This window comes from Hippoglossus stenolepis, chromosome 16, assembly GCF_022539355.2.
Source record: "Hippoglossus stenolepis isolate QCI-W04-F060 chromosome 16, HSTE1.2, whole genome shotgun sequence".
Taxonomy (NCBI): Eukaryota; Metazoa; Chordata; class Actinopteri; order Pleuronectiformes; family Pleuronectidae; genus Hippoglossus; species Hippoglossus stenolepis.
In genome coordinates, this window is record NC_061498.1 from 2,357,677 (window position 1) to 2,376,042 (window position 18,366).

Consider the following 18,366-nt stretch of genomic DNA (forward strand, 5'->3'; position numbering starts at 1 on the left):
GCGACAGAACGGAGGCACGACAGAACACAAAGAGGCAATGTGAATTTAATCGAGTTGGCGTAAAATCAAAATCACTAACGAAACCGAACATGAACCAGAAGTGAGAAATTGGAAAAAGGGTTGAACAATAACCATGAAAGTCAAGTTTTCAAAAGCACCGTTTGACACCAGATCAAATCACCGACATCGAACAAATAAGCAACACAAAAAAAAAAACGATACAAAAAAGGGGGGGGAGAGGTTTGTCAGTATGAGCAGTTTGTGATGAGAAGGGTCACTTGAACTGTCAATACGAAGGGGCGGGAGTGTCCGCCCCCCCACCACGGCTTCTCCCAGGCGATGTGTCCCCCCCCTCCCCTCCCCTCTCAGCAGCTTCACGTTCACCTTCGTGGAGCCTACTTGACCAGAGGCCTGGTTTTATCGTCGTCGCCGCACTGGTGGGCTTTGTACTTTTTCACCTCGGCCATGTACGATGACCAGGCGTCACTCTTTCCTGGCACAACCTGGACGGGGGGGAAAGAAACATCTGGAGTTAACACACAAGAACACACACATCACATGAACCACACAAACAGCAGCGGCAGCAGATCCACTTACCTCTGACTCGTCTTTCTGCTTCTTCGCAACCATGCCGGTCTTTAGGAACACGCCGCCTCTGCGCTTCCCCACCTGGGTGAGGGGATAGAAGACTGAAACCGTTACAGGAGCTCTCAGGTGGGCGGCCACTGAAGGAGACTACACCAGAGCAGACGCTTCTACATTGTGTGTCCTGCCGCACCCCCCCCCACCGGGAAACCAGCAGCAGCAGCAGGGAGCCTCCCTGGACTGCACTGGTCTGCTGTGTGTTACTTATACAGTGAACAACAATGTGAGTGTAGGTGTGGAGATAGCACTGACTTCAGATCAGGGGTGTACTACGTGTAGCTCAGTGTGTGGTGCTGTCGTTTGGATGCATGTGGATCTGTCTCAGAACCCCTTACAAAGCTCGTCACTGGAGGGGGCTTCTTGTCCACGGGTGTCTGTCCATGTTCTGAGGCTCTGGCGTCTCCTCCTCCTCCTGCTCGCTGCTCCTGCTGCTCCTTTTTCCTCCTCTCCTCCGCCTCCATCTTCTTCTTGAACATCTCCATGAAGCTGCCGTCGTTGGCGAACACGTTGCCCCCGGGCGTCGCGGCTTTGTCGCCGGCCGGCGCGCCGCTGCTGGACGGGGACGCGGGGCTGGAGTCGCCGCTGCTGCCGCTGCCGCTGGTTGCTGGAGGTCTGCGGTTTGGATCCATGTTTCCCCGGAAGTAAAGTTCATACACGGACCCGGAGCTAAAAAAGAAAACCAGCAGACGCTCTTGTGTTTTTAAAAGAAATGTGGCTCGTTAGCAAAGTTAGCTTGAAGGAGGAAGCCGCACCAGGGGGGGGTCAAACCTTCTGGTGGTGAACTGACGCTCCTTCCGGTGTAAAACAGATGAATAAGTATTACTTAAAGAAACGAGTCAGATAAAAGGAGCTAACAGGTCTGTGGCTCCGCCCGGACAAAAACAAAAAGCTCCGGTGCTAACGTGCTAACACTGCGGGCTAATGCCCGGATGAGCGAGGCCTTCGCGGGACAAACTCCACAGGAAACTGCGGCCGAAGTGACGCTTTGTTCTCCCGCGTGTTCGTGATTCAACTGTCGACGTTCACCGCAAAGTTCAAATACCTGAAGTAAAGTGCGAAAGTCCCGAACTTCAGCAGCGCCCGAAGCTAACGTTAGCCTCCATCCCACCGTCCGCCATCTTTACTCTGCTGACGTCACGTGGCGAGCTGGAAACCACCCAGTGACGCCAAAGGTAAAAGGAGCGACATTTATTTTTATATTCATTTATAATTAGATCTTATTTAACTCCTTCTGGTTTATTTAAATACACGCACATGTATTACATGTATTTTTATATATAGTATATATTTCATTCACTCTGAATCAACGAAAACAATCTAATTTATTTTCAAAATAAGATGATTTTCGGTTTTCGTCATAATATTCGTAGTTTTTCTGAATTAATCTGTTTTAATTTGTTTTCACACAAAAAGGTTTTTCTGAATCAATAAAATCTGTTCACTTGAGAAAATTCAGTTTTTCGGAACTAATTAGATTTCTTTTGTTTTAATGAGAAAAATGTTTTTTTCGTGAGAAACTTCTGAGTCTTTCTGAATACATTTTTATTTTCTGTTTTCACAAGAAAAAAATATCATTTTCTGTTTTAATGAGAAAAAAATATCTGCTCTGTTTTTTTTAAACTAAGATTATTTTCTAAATTTCATGAGAAAATCCATGTTTTTAGAGAATTCAGTGATTTAACAAACATCAGTTATCAACACTATCTGGTCTGTTTGAAAGTGGTGGTGACACGATCTCCTTCGACTGTTCTGAGACCTGCCCAGTCTGACTAACCAGTTTGAACCAGTTTGAAGAATGTGATCAACTCCAGTCTCTCTCAGATCCTCCTGAAGAAGAGTTTGTTTAAACTTCTTGAGTTATTTTTACACATTTTGTCAAAGGAAAACACAAGACGACTATTCTTAAGATCCCATTTATTTGTTGTGCAAAATTAGAGCGTTACAGGACTACAAACCTTTAACTTGCCTCAAATCCCCGTGTGAAGAACAGTTTGCTGTAATCTACGAGACCATCATGGTACAAACGCTGACAAACAAAAGCCCTCCAGCCATGTAAATGTGCAGCAAAGATAACGACATGACACCATAAATATAAACTCAAAACAACAAACCACCAGTGAAAAGACATGTGCACACACACAACAGCAGGATTCTGGTCCGTGTAGATCACAGCACAACTGGTCACCGGGACAAAGACACAAAGACAGCAGCTCTGATATGGGACGATCTAATGTTGCTACTCCAGCTGAGAAGGAAAAGTATGAACAAAGGCTCGACCGTTTGCTTCTGCTTCGGACTTCCAGTCAACAGACAAAAGAATTCCAGTGCATTGATGAATCTTCCAGTTCAGTTGAACTCTAAATGAGGTTGGCGGTGGTACAGCCGCCGAGTCGTTATTCTTAGTGTTATTATAATTAGGGATTTCTGATCACATAGTGTTTCAATGTAAAGTGGTGAGTGCAATTAGGTCCAACCCACAACCGACGTCCTGCTTCAATCTTTGGGAGGAGGGCACGAAAGGGAACGAGAACAAAAAAAAAATTTCAATAAAATCTAAAGAATTAGCACCAAACGAGGACATGAAACAGAAGTCACATCATCACAAGACATGAAAATTAACCATTTTTTGCCAAATTAGATGGAGAACGTCCAGGTTTCTTCCACAGTATCGCGCCGATGACGTAATGAGGCACTGGACGAACCCCCCCCACCTAAAGAGAAAGTGCTTCGGTGTAACTTCTGAAAATTAGAGTCATTTTTAAGAATGAATGTTATGTTTAGAGAAAAACAGTAAAACGAGACTTTAGCAAATTAAACAAACCTCATGGTCTTGACAATTTCTTTCCTTCAAATCAAAAAACAAACAAAAACATAATGGTCTCCACACAGACGATCTACGAGACAAAAATAAAAACTGATGAACGAAACCAAAGAGGTTTACTAACAGCTTCTTCATCTTCTGTTATCAGTCTATAACTTGTGTAGCTCCATGTCCTCTGAACCCTAATAACACCTCCCTCGTCTACCAGGTTTAAATAGTAACCTGGACAAAACTAGCTCCTAGTCCATCCTAGTGTTAAACATAAGAGATTTAAAAAAAGAAAAAAGATTTAAAAGAGACCTAAAAAGAAACAAGAGCGCGTCCGAGACTAAAGATGAAACAAAAGTCACCTTAAAAGGTGATTCAGCCTCTTTTCAGGCTCTAACTCCTCCTTCCCCAGTCTGTTCTGTTTCTGAGGCTGAACTCTGGATTAGTCGAGTGTTTCTCCGCTGCGGCTCAGCAGAGGAAATAAAAAATGATCTTGTACCATCAAGAGCCAGCAGGGAGCAGTAGCAGCATGGAAAAAATACTCCGAGGTGCAGCGATCCAGTGAAGGCATCAAGGCAAAGTTTCAGAAGAAGTTTGTCGTAGATCATTTCATCTTCTTGTCAGCACGCGTGTGTTTTTATCTCGGGTGGTGTCGTGTCAGGCCTCTCCGGGCGTTGGTGGCCTGCCGCTGCTGGGCGAGGAAGGACATGGCCGGGTGGGACTGTCCCAGCCGCTCGCCGGACACGTGCTGATGCAACGCCATCCCCTGAGGAAAACAAACGTCTTGTTCAAACTCTTTCTGTCCAGGAAAAAAACCTTCAAACACATGAAGGCGTTTTCTCTGCCAACATGTTTTTAGATATTTGTCACTTACCATGTTGTACCACGCGCTAATGAGGAGTTTCTCCTCTTGGTCGTGTCTGGATCTGGTCTTTTCATAGTCGTGCTGCAGGGAAGCAACAGACCATCATGCATTCGTGAGATTTGTATCTGCTGCACATTATTTAAAAAAAACATGGGAGTCCACAGACACAACGACAGATGTAACCGATTTAATGGTTTAGTCGTGAGAACGCAGTCGAGACGCTGGACCACACACTTTAAAAAACGATTTCTGAGCAGAGATTCCAGAGACTTGGGAACTCACAAACTTTCATGATCAAAAGTGTGGTTCCAGCATGAGCGGAGCTAGAGACGACTCAATGTGTCTTTGCATTAAAATGGTTGTTACCTCCAGGTGGTGGATCCGTCGATCCTTCTCCGTCACCTGGTTCTTCAGAGCCTGGGTGCCAGGAGCCGCCGGCTGCTGCTTGGGATCCATGGTTTTGATCACCTGCACACGAGAGAACGTTAGTGTTCTTCTCCTGTAACACTGTTGTGTACAGGACCGCTCTTAATGAAACGATGCAGTAAGAACCACAGGTATTGTCTTTTGTCTGAGGACGACCTGTTCAGGTGGACTGACCGTTTTCGCCTTCTCCACGTAGCGTTTGTACCGCTCCTCCATCTGCTTCATGTCCTGGTCCTTCTTCCGCAGGATCTCCTGGAGTTCATCGATCTTCTTCGCCACTGAGACGGAGGAAGAGCAAACAAGTGTTTAGAGGAGAAGAAGGAGGAGTTGGAGAGAGGCAGGTGCTCCAGGAATCAGTTATTATTTAATATGAATGACTTACTGCTGTTGTCCACTTTGGGCTCCAGGTCGTCGATGACCTCTCGTTTCTTTTGAAGGTCTGAGTGAGCTTCATGGAGCTTCTCTCTGCAACGAGCACATGACAACAGTGTTTGCTCATGTTCGGGGCAACACATGGAGAAATGATGCACAAGATTTTTTACTTACAAATGCTCCTCGAGCTTCTTCTTCAATAAGGACGACTAAGAAAAACAGGAAAAACACACATTAAAACCTAAAACACGTTTTCTAAATGGCACAGAAACACGCACAAACACAAACATGGTATAAGCATCAAAAAGCCAAGCTGTCAAAGAGTTAAATCATGGGCCAGGTGGACAGAGGGTGGGCCGTACTTACGATGGCCTGATTTTGGCGGAGTGGACCGATGGGGGCAGACGAAGAGAGACAGACAGAGAGGGGCAGGTGTTAACGGTGAATCACCACAGCACACTTGAGTTAAATTCCCACACAACATGTATGATAAGCAAAAACACTGCATTCATTGACGGCTGACTGTTCAATATACTCCCTCAGTGCGCCATGCAAATGTTTTATGCTTCTACTACATATGAGTGTCACATCTTTGCTAATCCAGTTTCAAAATTTAACACGGATTGATTGTAGGAAACTATGATTTATGATGAGTAAAGTTTTGGGTGTGAAGTGACTAAAGTCTGCAGAGGAGGAGGAGGAGGAGGAGGAGGAGGAGGCAGCTCTCGCTCCACTCACATCTTCAGTCTTGCTGTCCTGCTCCTGCAGCGCTTTCTGGAGCTCCTCGATCTGAGAACGCAGCTCTGAGATCTGCTGCTGGTTCAACCTGGAAAACAGACGAGGAGAGGGAAGGGACACGGAGACAGATTAGGAAGAGAAAGAGCATAAAAGCAACACGGTGGAGAGAGATGGTTGAAGATAAACATGAGAGAAGGTGAAATGTAATGTTGTTGAGATGCGTCTCTCTCTGCCCGGCCAGTCCCTGCTTGGCTCTACTGAGCATGCTCCCTCCCCTCCTCTCCTCCTGTTACTGTTGCTGAGGATGCTTCCCACACCCTGGGCCTGGTGTTGTAATACACACGCAAAGTCCACCCACATGTCCACATGCCCACCGGCATGTAAACACACACATATACACACAGTCAAGGGACAATCTGGCTTTCTGCTGTCCGTCCTCCAGTGCAGCCCACACAGCTCCGCTGAGCACACAGTCCAGAGGGTGAGTTGACATTTAGGCAGATATCACTCCTACTGTCAGCCAAACAACCTGCTCAATGTCCAGGAACACACAATATGGCGACATAGAAATGACTCAACACGAAGTTGGCCAGTGTGTTAAAGGACACACACACCCACACAAACACACACACACACACACACACCTGTTCTGTGTTTCCAGGGTGTTCCTGCTGCGCTGAGCCTCCTCCAGCTCGGCCTGCACCTCCACCAGCTTCTGCCTGTACGACTCCTCCTGGACGCACAGCATCTTGTTTTCACTCTGCAGACGCACCACCGTCTCCCTGCCGCAGGTAAGACGAGAGAGGGGGAGCGGGGGGGTAAAGAAAATGGAGGAAAGATGAAGTGGGTCAGAGAGTGGTGGGGAAAAAAAAGATTGTGCAGAGTTGACCAAGCCCGTTGAAGGACAACGCCCAGGCCAAGTGTGCCGCCATGTGTCGCTATTTCAGGGGCCAACTGCGCATTCAAGTTCTAAAAATAAACTTTGGCCGAGTCGTTTATCTCGGGCCAGAGAAGATGAATACGGGGTGTAAGTGGGCGAGTCTCATCTGTTACGCACACATCATCCACACAACAGCTCACACGCAGACGTACAGAACAATAAATAACGAGCATACTTGAGCTCAGTCGGCATGATCTCTGCAGCGAGGCTTCCAACTGGGTCCGCACTGTCACACAGGCCTCCTGTGGAGAGAGAGAGGGACGTCACCGCCTTAATTAAAACAGTTCTTAAGAAAATATTTAATATGCTAAAAGATGAATGGTCTCTAGGATTCATGATTTGATTCATTATAACAATATAGAGTCGTCGGGACTAAGTCTACAGCTGGACTACAGCCGGACGACAGTAATAACGTGTTTTACCACAAGTGGAACATTGTTATTGATTATTACATCAGATTGCAACTTGTCTATTATCTATTTCCAGACCGAGCGCTGTTACAACTCACCAGCTCCACTGAGACCCCTCTGTTGGACCTGTGCACACCTCAGCTCGTCGTTCGTCTCCCGGAGCGTGTCCCTCTCCGAGATCAGACGCTGAGGAAACCAAGCACAACACGAACACGTCTCACTTTGGTTTGTACGTTAAGAGAATTGAACTAAAATCACACTTGAAGCGGATTACCCCCCCGAGAGTCATTTCAGAATTGATTTGAAGATATTGTTAATTTCTCTCTTTCTTTTATTGCCTTGTGAATCAGATTTCATAAAAGTGGATTCTTGTAAAACCCATTTCTTTATTAGTCTTAATTATTTTATTCCATTTTATTTAATTTGTTTTAATAATGATTGGTTAACATTTCAACAGTGCTTTTTGCTTATATCAATTCATCTTGTGAAGAACTTTGCTAATTTGTTTTGAAAATTGCTCCATAAATAGTTTATTACTATTATTTATTTGTTTACGATTCACTTTACAACATATTCCAGGATCCTGCTCCAGGGATCCAGACGTGGACACTGTTTTGATGCGAGTACGGATGAAGTGAATGTAAAGGCGGATATGTCAGTACACGTCGGTACAGTGTGTATTTCTTAATTACTCCCACAAGTAAGCGAGGACATTAATCACTGCTGTCAGATTGCAGAAGGTGCTAGAACTGACACTGGACGTGGGAGTCCACTGAAGAATAGTACGATATTTGCCTGGCAACAGCTCCTCCAGGCAGCAGCGTGCGTACTGTAATCATCACAACAAGACCTAGTGTATGTCTGGACCTGGTGAACCTGGTGAAGCCGAGGACGCAATCGAAAAACTCGTGTGAGCTTTGTAAACAGCAACTTCCAAAAGTGAGGAAAGTAGCTAAAGCTGGAAATGTCTCGGAAGGTCAGCAGATGATGCAAAATACAATAATCGGCGAATAATCGGAACAAATAGAATAATGAAATGCATCGAACTCAATGTGGAAGGTTTCTGTGCGTGACGATTTTTATTAAATGACGGATTAAGATCTTTAGGCTTCATGTCAACCAGCAGTTTCCAAGCTGCACCACACAATTTGTTGTCGGCCAGAAGTTCTAGATTTGCTGCTTGATGCTTTAAAAAAAGTCACTAAAGGGTCTCAGGCTATCGAAGATGCTAAATTGGTCAACAACTGTTATCTCTAAGGACGACCTTGCTGTTGTGCTCTCACCAACAAATGGAGATCCACACAAGGAGATTGAAATAAAAACCAAATCACTGCTTGTGAAGTAAAAGCGGCACGAGCACGTTTTTTCCTCCCATTCACAACTTAACTTTTACTTCCTGACGTTCTTCCAACTCACTTCTTTCTCTTTCAGCTGTGCGTCATACTTGTCGTGAAGGTTCTTGTACTCAAACTGCCACTTCTCAGCTTTCATGGCCTCCGCGGAGTGCTTGGTGTGAAGCTCATGAACCTGCAAGTCAGAGAGCATAGCAACAGTCTGTGTTGGCAAGAGCGCTCTATAAAAACTGCAAACTTTTCCACAACACGTGCCGAAGCCAAGTGATGTGTTCAACTTGGAGATCAACACAAGGAGCAAGCCTCGCTCTCCTTGCCTGTCGCTTGTAGATGTCCAGCTGGTTGCGGACGGCGTTCGCTCGGCGGAGCTCCTCCTCCAGCTCGCAGGTGCGCTGCATGTACACGGTGTTGCGCTCCTCCAGGAGGCGCACCTGTCTGCGCAGGTCTCCCAGATCCTCCAGCTTCCTCTTGTACGTCTCCACCAGCGCTTCGAGCTGGTTCACCCGGTCCGACGAATGCCTGAGGGGGGGGAAGATGTGTAGGAAGTGTTGAGCGCCGACACAGGAATATGACTTTTAGTCAAACACAATACATCCGTGTGGTTATGTACTTAACTGCTGAAAAGCAACGACTGACGCAAGCCAGCGTCAATGCATAAAATTCATATTATCAACACAGATGTCAGAGAGAGGAGCTAATGGACGTCTGTGTGTGGGCAGTGTGGGAGTTGTTTCTGTGAGTGTAAAACGATAATAAATGAACTGCTGCTTGTGATAACCTCCATTTTGGGTATTGTCAATAAATCCCTTGAAAAACATCAGATGAAATATGAACAATGTGCAAGTGAGGAACATAATGAACCTGAAGAATAAGGAAGCAATTGCATTTTAAGAAGTTCTCAATGTATTGAGTCTTCCTGTAAATATGCATCAAGTCCATGTGGATGAACGGTCGTCATTTAGGACTTTCTGTGGATTTGCTGAGTGTAAACTTAGGTAAACCAGTAACCTACGGTACAGCCGAGTACTGGAGGTCTCACCTGAGAATATCCATCTCGTCTTTGAGGCCTTGGGCCTCGTGCGCCAGGCTGTTCAGCTCCTCGTTACGCAGCTGCAGGACGACCACCTCCCGCTCCAGAATCTCTCCCCGCACACGCATGTCATCTCTGCTGTTCTCCAATCTGACACACGACAGAGGAACAGGGGTTTGTGGAGCTGAATAAACTGGATGGTTTCACTATAGCTGTTTTCAGACACTTAAACAACAACAAATAACATGTCTATTACGTAAAGGGCCTGATCAGTGTTACTACTGATGCATCCCTGGACTCTTTTCCCTGGGTATATCTGTGTCTGTGTGTACTGACGGTACCTGTAGTTCTCATCCTGAAGCTGCTCCATCTGACTCTGCAGCAGCAGCAGCTTCTTGCTGGTGATGGCAGTGGACGAGGTGTCCAGAGAGTCGCGGAAGTGCAGCTTCTCTTTCAGGACGCGTGTCTCCGCTTGAAGGACCGACTTCTCCTCCAGCGACACTGACAACTGTTCAGGGGGAAAGAAACAGATGTGATGCAAAACAGAGGCGTAAAGACGTAGATTCAGTTTTAAACGGGTGGGAAGTGATGAAGATGCGATAAGCGACAAATCTGCAGCTGTAAAAGAGGAAGGAAAGAAGAAGATCCACAGAAATCTGCATCAGAAAAGTCCTCGATGCTGAGTTACAGAACAACATCATCCAGGAAGCTGATAAAAACGATCCTTATCCAAAATAAAGGTGAGTGCCACCGTTCGAGCACTCGTCCGACTCAAGGAGGAAAAACACTGATACGGTGAAACACACTCACCCCCTTTAGTGCAGAGGAGCTGGAACACATGCTCGTTCTCTTCTCACATGCTCAGTAGTCAAAAGATAGTTAGTCAGCTGGTGTGCAATGGTCTCCGGCAGATGACACGTTCTCAATAGTGGCGTTGTTAGCGTTAGCCTCAGGGTCAGAACCAGACCCTCATGATGTAAACACATGAATCTGAATAGCTCACTGAGGAGCATCAGTGATTTGTGTTATATTGTTATAGTTGGAGGGCAGAGATGTTCTAACGTCAGGGCTGGTGAAGGAGGTTTGAGCGGAGACAGGGAGAGAATCAGCAGTAAATGTGCAGTTTAGAGTCGTTTTACATCAACAACATGTTTGTGCTTGAGGTAGTTAGAGAATCTGGTATTTCAGTTTTAAAAAGGGGAACTTATCCTTACCTGCTGCACCTCTTTCCAGTTTGAATACAGCAAAACCCTACACTGAACTTTAAGCACAGATTGCATGCTTTAGCACAGGACCAGTAAATAGCTTTCAAAACAACACAAATGACTAATCCCTAATGCGTGGGCTGAGTAAGTAAACAAACAGGTGGGCTGAGAGCAGCACAAATTATTGTTGGCTACAGCTCCGTCCCGAGGCAATGTGTCAGTTCTATCTTCATGTTATGCAACTATTGACTAAAGTGTTTCTTTAAAAAAAACAAAATAACCTACATTAATCCCTCCTCGGTCAGTCGTGCACAAACAAGGCAGAGGAACACAGAGTCTCAGGCGGATCAATGAGAGCTGAACACATTTAAACATCTCAACTGACGGCTTCGTGAGATCGGAAACATAAAACCAAACGAATCACCCTCGAAAACATCGTTAAAGTAAAAAAAACTATAAATAGTAAAACCTTCATGGAACCAAACCCAGTTATGCTCCACAGCTTTTCACCATTAGCCCATATTTTCAAATCACAATTTGCCTTGTGGGTCTTAACAAGGTTCAGCAGCCTCTGATCTTAACTCTTGACTAATCACACACACTTTATATAATCCAGTGTAACTTTTAATCAGAGTGACTGTTCACATCTCAGCTGCATTAAGTTCCACAGTATCACATTAACCGAGCGGAGCCAGTGAAACAGTCACACAAAATGGTTTGTTCTGACGATGATTATTCGTCAACAAACAGCAGGTCACAGTGAGCAGTCGCATGCGAAGCACTAGCTGTTACCTGACTGACCACAAGTCACACCGCATCAACCAGGGAAATCTTATTATTATAATATTAAGGAGATAAGTCATAAACCAACCTGATGTTGCAGGTGTTGACAGCGTTGGCTCAGATCCCCCTTCTCGTCTGCTTCCTCACTCAGAAAATAATACTTTCTGGACTGAAAACAACACAACACAGAGACAGAGGAGATACTTACTGGTCAGTAGGCTGGAGAAAAACATGATAAATACAATTAAATAATGAAAAAAGATATAACAGATCCCGGTTTGTATTCCAGAAAACAGATTAAGTGAAAACTGACTTTGTTAAGTCTGAGCTGAGGGAAGCTCTGGGTTTTCTGTTCGGGAAACAGAGAGACTGAAACTCACAGTCAGTTCCTGGGCTAATTTACACTGTGAATGTATAACTAACTTCCTGGAGGTGTTTCTCCAACAAACCTTCTCTTTGCTGAGCCTGAAGAAGTCATCTGACACGACATTTAATTTCCTCATTCACAGTCAAAGTGCATTTCAGCAGCACGTTCATCTGCAGACGTGGGAGAAGATTTAAACTCCACTGGACATTAACTTGTCGCTCAAACCGTCTAACATTACGTCTTTTATCGTCCATCAGTCATCAATGTGAGGACAGAGACAGTGAACTCTCACATTCATCTGTCAGGTCGTCAGCTTCTCCTGCACTGAAACATTTACATAGATTAATACTGAACATTTAAATCATCTGTGTGAGGCTTTAGACACGAGACTCCGACCTTGGAGGAATCGTTTCTCATTGTGATTGGTCGCACTGACATTCCAGACATACTCATCATAATGTTAAGGACATTTCATGGACTGTCCCAGTTGGGCCCAGGTGGAAAAGTACCAGAATTCCCCTTAAAGCTTTGTTATACAGCTTTCTGAAACAGGCCCCTGGTGAGAGGGGGTCAATGGAAGAGCTGAAGGTTTCACCTGCGAGTCAAAGTCTCCGTAGGTCTCTGGGCTTCCTGGTTCAGAGGAGGCTTCCTTCGATAAGAGCTGAGAACACAAACAGCCATAAGAAATACACAAGATCAATCAAATTATCAGAAAGATACAAGAGCATTATCTGGGCAGCTTTGTTTGATAAAACCTGGAATGTACTTTTTAAATCAGGCTTAATGTTTTTCCAGAAACTCACCTCTTGAATGGCTGTCATCACAACGTGCTGGACCGATTCCTCAAGGGTCATTATCTGCTGAATTTGCTCTGTGTTCAGGAGAAGAAATAACAGACGAGTGAATGTGCTGCCAAATGAGGACGATGGCTCAAATAATCTTGGAATCTTTGCAATTTCAAGCAAGTATTTAAACACAAAAAAAGCTTGTAAATTACTATCTGTAAAATGGTTTGGGGGTAAACAACATGTGGTCGGTTTCAAAACTTGACTGACATTAAATAAGAATCATCTGACACATATTTGACTTAATCCTGTGTGTGTTTTGTCCACAGGCGGCTGCTTGGTTTTCTTTTCTTCTACAGCCGACGGCTCACCTTGTTTTTTCTCACAGCTGACGGCACAGCCCAGTACAAGCTGCACCAGCTTGCCCAGCTCGGTGACATCACCCATCTCTCCGATGAGGTTAACATCTGGCAAGTGTTCCTCTGACACCTGATGACCGAGAACCTGTTGATGGAGAGGGAAGGTGAGACAGAAGTGAGTCTGGAGATGAAAGTAAGAAGGAGAGAGAATCTAGCAAAGGAAATACAAGAAACTAAAGCTGCTTCCAGACATGAACTTGACTCAGGATAGAAAATACAATCTTCTTACGTCATGATAATACTCCAGCATGCTCTTGAGAATCTTTTTCAAGTTGCTGACCTGGAAGAACAAAACAAGAGCAATAACTTTAGATTCTCATTTTCATCAGGGCAAAGTGAAAACCTTGGACATATTGGTTACTCTTGTTTGCTTTAAGGTTCCATGTCATATCCTGTTGTTTCACCAATTACCTTGAGGCGCCAGTTGGCCCCGCTCTCCTCCTTGATCCTGCCGAGCCACGCCTCATTAAACCAGGAGGGGTCTCTGTTAATGAGAGCACGAGAGGACTCCAGTGACAAGGACAACACATTTCTGGACATGAAGATTCACAGGAGGCCACGGGGCAACGGAGGCTGTGCGCTTCTGTTCTACTCAGTGCGATGACATTTGAATACAGCAGTTCATTAAAAGTCATAAGTCACATGTGGGGGGGAGGGGGAGGGGGTAAGGCTCGAGAGGCAGTTAATGTAACCTCAAGTAAGAACACATTTAGATTGATTCATAAATTCTTCAGTTGTGTATTTATCAGCAGGGGTGTGGGTACAAGGGAAACCCCTCAGAGGAAAAAAAATGCAAATCTACATGAGTTAAATATGAATAGATTTGTGCTTACATTCTGTGCAGCACATGAGCAATGGCCAGTCCGCTTGCCAGGTCGTACTTGCTGCTGCACGATGGCACATGAAACGTCTGCAGCTGAGAGGGAAGACATCAAACATTATTAAACATTATGTAACGTAACATTATACATTTCATGCACAGACATATTTTTTAAAAACTATTAAATTAAACCAAACCAGCAGCAAATCACATTATATTAGAATATATGTCACAGATATGAAAAAGATTTGGGATGCTGATTTGGTGGAATGAGAAAATTATGAAAACTATATTGAGGGAGAAATGAACAATCAAATTCATAGAGTTCACCTGAAAAGCTGAAACTTTGTTAGCCCCTTTCTGCCTTAATTAGGATCCAAGACACATTTCAGTTCCATGTGTTTCTCACGTGAACAAATCAGCATGAAAAATATAATTAATATCTGTGACTGTGTGGCCCAAAAGTGTGATGTGTCTCAGATTCTAATTAAGGGAGATAAGGGCTAACAAAGGTTAAACTTCTTGCAGTGACTCACTTTGATTTTGATCATATCTCCTTTAACATAGGTCACATAGAAATGATTCTCATATAGTTTCAAAGCTTTTTTAAAGAAATATATTATCACCAATATGCAACATGCAGCACTGTGATTAATAACAGTTAAAGCTGAATTGCAAGATAAATATATTCTAAAATTAGTCAGATTCACCCAAGTTAGTTTATGATGTTATTTATACCTGCAGAGAGATGGTGTTTGTTTGTTTTTGTTGTTGTTGCTGAGATAAAGTTATTTACCTGAAGCTTCAAAACTATAAAAGAAACATTTCTCTGTGACACATGTTAAAGAAGATTCAGTCAAAGTCATTGTTCTAATATCATGTGAAGCTTCATGTAAAAAATCATATCTCAGCAACAACTCAAACACCAAACTTCCTGGAGTTTATTTTAATAATAATAAAAGCCAATTTTGATGAATCTGACACATTTTTGGGGCAATTCAACTCTTCCTGTTATAATCACTCATGTTGCTGTTATTTTAATATTGGGGACTTTATACTGTTTAGATAAATATATATAAACAATATGAGAACCATTTCCTGGACCTACATGAAGAGGAGATATGACATGTCAGCCCCACAAGTTCAAACTTAGTTAACCCACATCTCCATTAATTAGGATCTGAGAAGGTTTATGTGACATGTTATGATCCTGATGAAGACTCTGGCTCAATCCTTCTCCTGCCTGTGTGAGGAACCAGTGCCAAACCAGTGGATTTCCCTGGGACCTGGGCCCAGTGGCTGTGTCGGGACCCACACAGCTTACTGGGACCCACACAGCTCCCAGTGAGCTGTGTGTGTCCCAGTCTGTGCGGAGCCTGCAGTCACTGGAACAACAAGCTAACACCACACAGGGCCAACTTCCACTGCTCTGGGGCTAGCTGGCTAAGTTAGCTCCGGTGGCTAGCGACGGGTTAGCATCAAAACACACACTTCACACGGGCTCCTGCGTCAAGTGGCCGGGGGACTAGAACCAAGCTTCAACTCACAGGAGCGACGCCATTGCTGTCCCTTAGTTAGCTGGTTAGTTAGTTAGTTAGTTAACAACTAGTTAGTTAGTTAGTTAGTTAGTTAGCCACCTGCTGTCACCTGTTAGCCCTGCCGGGGACAAACTTACCCAGGTTAGCAGAGAGTCACACAGCTCCGCTTTATCCAGACTCATCGTGTTGATCTCGGTCTCACACACACACACAGGAGGGTTTCAGCTCGAGTCCCTTTACTCCCCTCGGGTTCGACTCTCGCTCTTCTCCACGTCAGTCATGACCCGCGGCCTCCTGCTGCTGCGGCCGCTTCGCGTTTCGCCGCCTGCTCATATCCCAGCGGGCACCCGTACTCAGAGCGTTACCATGGAGACGCTCTGGTTTCGGGTCAGAAAAACAAAGAATGAAACAACAACTTAATAATGATGATGATGATGATAATACTTCATACTTCAATACTGTACTACTACTCCCTACTACTACTACTACTACTACTAATAATAATGATAATAATATCACCAACCATTTTTATTCCATTTTCTTATTTATTACAAACATGTAAATAAAAAAGAGAAATTATATAAACTAACTACTATACAAAGTATTATTTACAAACTTATGAGGAAAAAAAAACGTAAAAGCTATATTCCAAACGGAGTGAGAAGAAGTATAAACTTAAATCATATTCAATACTACTACTACTACTACTACTACTACTACTACTACTACTACTAATAATAATAATAATAATAATTCAGTAGTAAAGTCATAATGGGACAGATCTTCAGAAATCAGAGCTCAGAGGCTCTGGAACAAACTGAGGAAACACAGCAGCTGAGTAAGAAGCTTCCTTTGAATCAAAGCTTAAAATAAACGTATTGTTCCCTAATTTTACCGTATTCTAGTTTTTGTCGTTGTAGTGTGTGGCCACGCTTCGATTTCTGTCACACGTTTATGGTTCAAAATCTTTTATTTATACTTGTGTTGTTGTTGTTGTTGTTGTGTACTTTTACCTTTGTACCTCCTGAGTTGGCCTCTTCCGTCTCATTGAGCTCCAGAGGTCCGGCGGTAGCCACACTTCTCATTTCCTGTCTGCACGTAGAAAACAAAGAGTCATCTCCTGCTGTGTTTTCACATGGACGTCATCATCGTACAGCTGTTCTCATCCACTGCAGCAAGAAAAACACTCCAACTACAAAGTAGAAGCTACTGAACAGCTGGTGGCAGGTTTGGTCAGACGGCGATTTCCACAGACAATAACAAAATAATATGATATAATTGTATTTACATGACCTTTGGCCTTCAAACAGCAAAGTGATTTATCCAAAATATCCAAATGTTGACATGAACTTTTTTTATTGTTTTTACTGTGGAGAACTTTGTGAACTCCAGATGAAGGGAAGTGGAAACCAGTTCATGCCTGTGTTTCCTCGCCCTGAGGTTCACCTCTTCTCCCAGTGACTCACGCAGGGATTCTCCTGCGGACGTGACCTCGGACTCCAGCTGTCGAGGAGAACGTTGGGATTTGAAAGTGTCTGGGGAGACGGCCATCGGCTTTTTGACGAATCGCCTTACTTACTTGTTTGTTTGTTTATTTGGATCATTTTATACCACGTTACGAGGAATGTTCACAGAGTTTAATTGGATAAATAATAATTCCACGATGACACGCAATTTTTGTTCAAAGGGAGAAATCTCAGTAATGAATTGTGGCTCGTGTCTCTTTTGAAGGCCTCATTGTTTTGCTGTGTAAACCCTAGTTCCCTGATGCACCACTGGATGGCTCTAGTTGACAAATAGCTTTACAGAAAACAGGCTGAGGAACAACTGGCACTTCAAACTACCCACTGCCAACTGTATCACAGGTGTTTCTTGTTCAGACGTGTTCTCTCAGCAGCCAGGATTTTCAAAATCAAGGAAGGAATAATGCAATCATTCACTTTCCACGTTTTTATTCTATTTGGTATTTCACAGCTTTTTTGAACGTGTATGTTCCACGGTGGGAGTTTCTTTTTCCATAAGGACCCCTACACTGTGCGAGGTGTCATCAGAAGGCCTCCGAAGTGTGAATAAACCGACCAGTTCACACTGGTTTGTGATTGAGCAGCTTCCTGTCAGAAACCCGTTCAACATGCTGCCACACACGTACTCCCGTTTCTTGGTAATCTGCATATCACCCTGTCCACATGACACCTTCCTGCGTTCCCTGTCATAGGCACAAATCAAACTTTTTGCGACCAATTGCAGCCAATCACTGCCCACTGCTTCCTGTTTGCTCTGGCAAGCCCCGTCGGTGACTGTGTGAGTCCACTGTGCTGGGTACGATGAATTATTTACTATACATCCGGTCTTTCCCATCAGAAACCAGTCCGGTCACAACATTGCTGTACAGCTGGCTTCACCATATTTGTGTGGCTGGAGTTCCTGTTTTTCTCGATGGTTTTTCGCAGGAGGAATGCTCATGTTTACTCATTCCCCCGAATCGCTGCTGCCCTATTATAAATTATACCTTCTTATCTCTGGGCTGATTAAACTTGGACTTTCCATCATTCCATTGAAATGGTTTCTGTTTGTACATCTCAGTCTGTTTAAACCCAGCAGTGATCTGCAGCTCCAGTCCCTCACTCCCTCCAGTGTAAAAGGGCAGTTGTGTGTATCTTCACTTCAGGAGAACTCGGGGGTCTCGAGTTGTGTAACCCCTCACTAGATGAAGACACCTGGGAGGAAGTGAGGTTCATGACATGGGGGCTCAGTGGGGAACTTAGTCACCCACCGAGGGATGGGTCAGGGCTGACTAATGCCTGAGCGGCAGGAGGTGTGGTGCAGGGGCTCTGCCAAGGCTAGAGCGGAGGCTGACTATTT

The 18,366-nt window shown here is 44.3% G+C and overlaps 2 protein-coding genes and 1 long non-coding RNA gene across 6 annotated transcripts; 1 reads left to right on the forward strand and 2 right to left on the reverse strand.

Moving 5' to 3' along the window:
* Positions 1-29: 29 nt before the first annotated feature.
* trir (telomerase RNA component interacting RNase) lies at positions 30-1,800 on the reverse strand. 3 transcript variants are annotated; one of them, XM_035181473.2, is made up of 4 exons: positions 1,688-1,800; positions 981-1,311; positions 598-669; positions 30-503 (listed from the first exon to the last, which is right to left on the reverse strand). In XM_035181473.2, the coding sequence occupies exons 2-4, from the start codon at positions 1,272-1,274 to the stop codon at positions 396-398; spliced, it is 474 nt and encodes a 157-aa protein (XP_035037364.1). In that variant the 5' UTR covers positions 1,275-1,311; positions 1,688-1,800; the 3' UTR covers positions 30-395. The 3 variants fall into 3 exon arrangements, with proteins under 3 accessions (XP_035037364.1, XP_035037366.1, XP_035037365.1); XM_035181475.2 differs by having other exon boundaries at positions 1,414-1,796; XM_035181474.2 differs by having other exon boundaries at positions 1,398-1,796.
* A 744-nt stretch (positions 1,801-2,544) lies between these two features.
* hook2 (hook microtubule-tethering protein 2) lies at positions 2,545-15,840 on the reverse strand. Of its 2 annotated transcripts, XM_035181465.2 has the most exons (23): positions 15,642-15,840; positions 13,980-14,062; positions 13,558-13,630; positions 13,376-13,426; positions 13,099-13,231; positions 12,746-12,813; positions 12,538-12,603; positions 11,664-11,744; positions 9,929-10,095; positions 9,597-9,737; positions 8,875-9,076; positions 8,622-8,732; positions 7,304-7,391; positions 6,971-7,037; positions 6,500-6,637; positions 5,856-5,943; positions 5,484-5,489; positions 5,292-5,326; positions 5,128-5,210; positions 4,920-5,023; positions 4,686-4,787; positions 4,329-4,400; positions 2,545-4,220 (listed from the first exon to the last, which is right to left on the reverse strand). In XM_035181465.2, the coding sequence occupies exons 1-23, from the start codon at positions 15,684-15,686 to the stop codon at positions 4,092-4,094; spliced, it is 2,133 nt and encodes a 710-aa protein (XP_035037356.2). In that variant the 5' UTR covers positions 15,687-15,840; the 3' UTR covers positions 2,545-4,091. The 2 variants fall into 2 exon arrangements, with proteins under 2 accessions (XP_035037356.2, XP_035037357.2); XM_035181466.2 differs by lacking the exon at positions 5,484-5,489.
* Positions 5,840-9,340, forward strand: LOC118123842. Its single transcript, XR_004698645.2, has 3 exons — positions 5,840-6,336; positions 6,517-6,646; positions 7,282-9,340. It is a non-coding gene; the product is annotated as an uncharacterized LOC118123842 (long non-coding RNA).
* Positions 15,841-18,366: the final 2,526 nt, after the last annotated feature.

What these genes read in the sequence shown, in the direction of transcription:
- hook2 (XM_035181465.2), bottom strand. Translation starts at nt 15,686, where the DNA reads ATGAGTCTGGATAAAGCGGAGCTGTGTGACTCTCTGCTAACCTGG. An exon ending in GCTCATGTGCTGCACAGAAT is followed by an intron (nt 13,631 to 13,979) that starts GTAAGCACAAAT and finishes TCTCATTAACAG; the next exon opens with AGACCCCTCCTGGTTTAATG. An exon ending in CTTCAGGATGAGAACTACAG is followed by an intron (nt 9,738 to 9,928) that starts GTACCGTCAGTA and finishes GTCGTGTGTCAG; the next exon opens with ATTGGAGAACAGCAGAGATG.
- trir (XM_035181473.2), bottom strand. Translation starts at nt 1,274, where the DNA reads ATGGATCCAAACCGCAGACCTCCAGCAACCAGCGGCAGCGGCAGCAGC. An exon ending in CCCCTCCAGTGACGAGCTTT is followed by an intron (nt 670 to 980) that starts GTAAGGGGTTCT and finishes CCCCTCACCCAG; the next exon opens with GTGGGGAAGCGCAGAGGCGG. An exon ending in AGCAGAAAGACGAGTCAGAG is followed by an intron (nt 504 to 597) that starts GTAAGTGGATCT and finishes CCCCCCGTCCAG; the next exon opens with GTTGTGCCAGGAAAGAGTGA.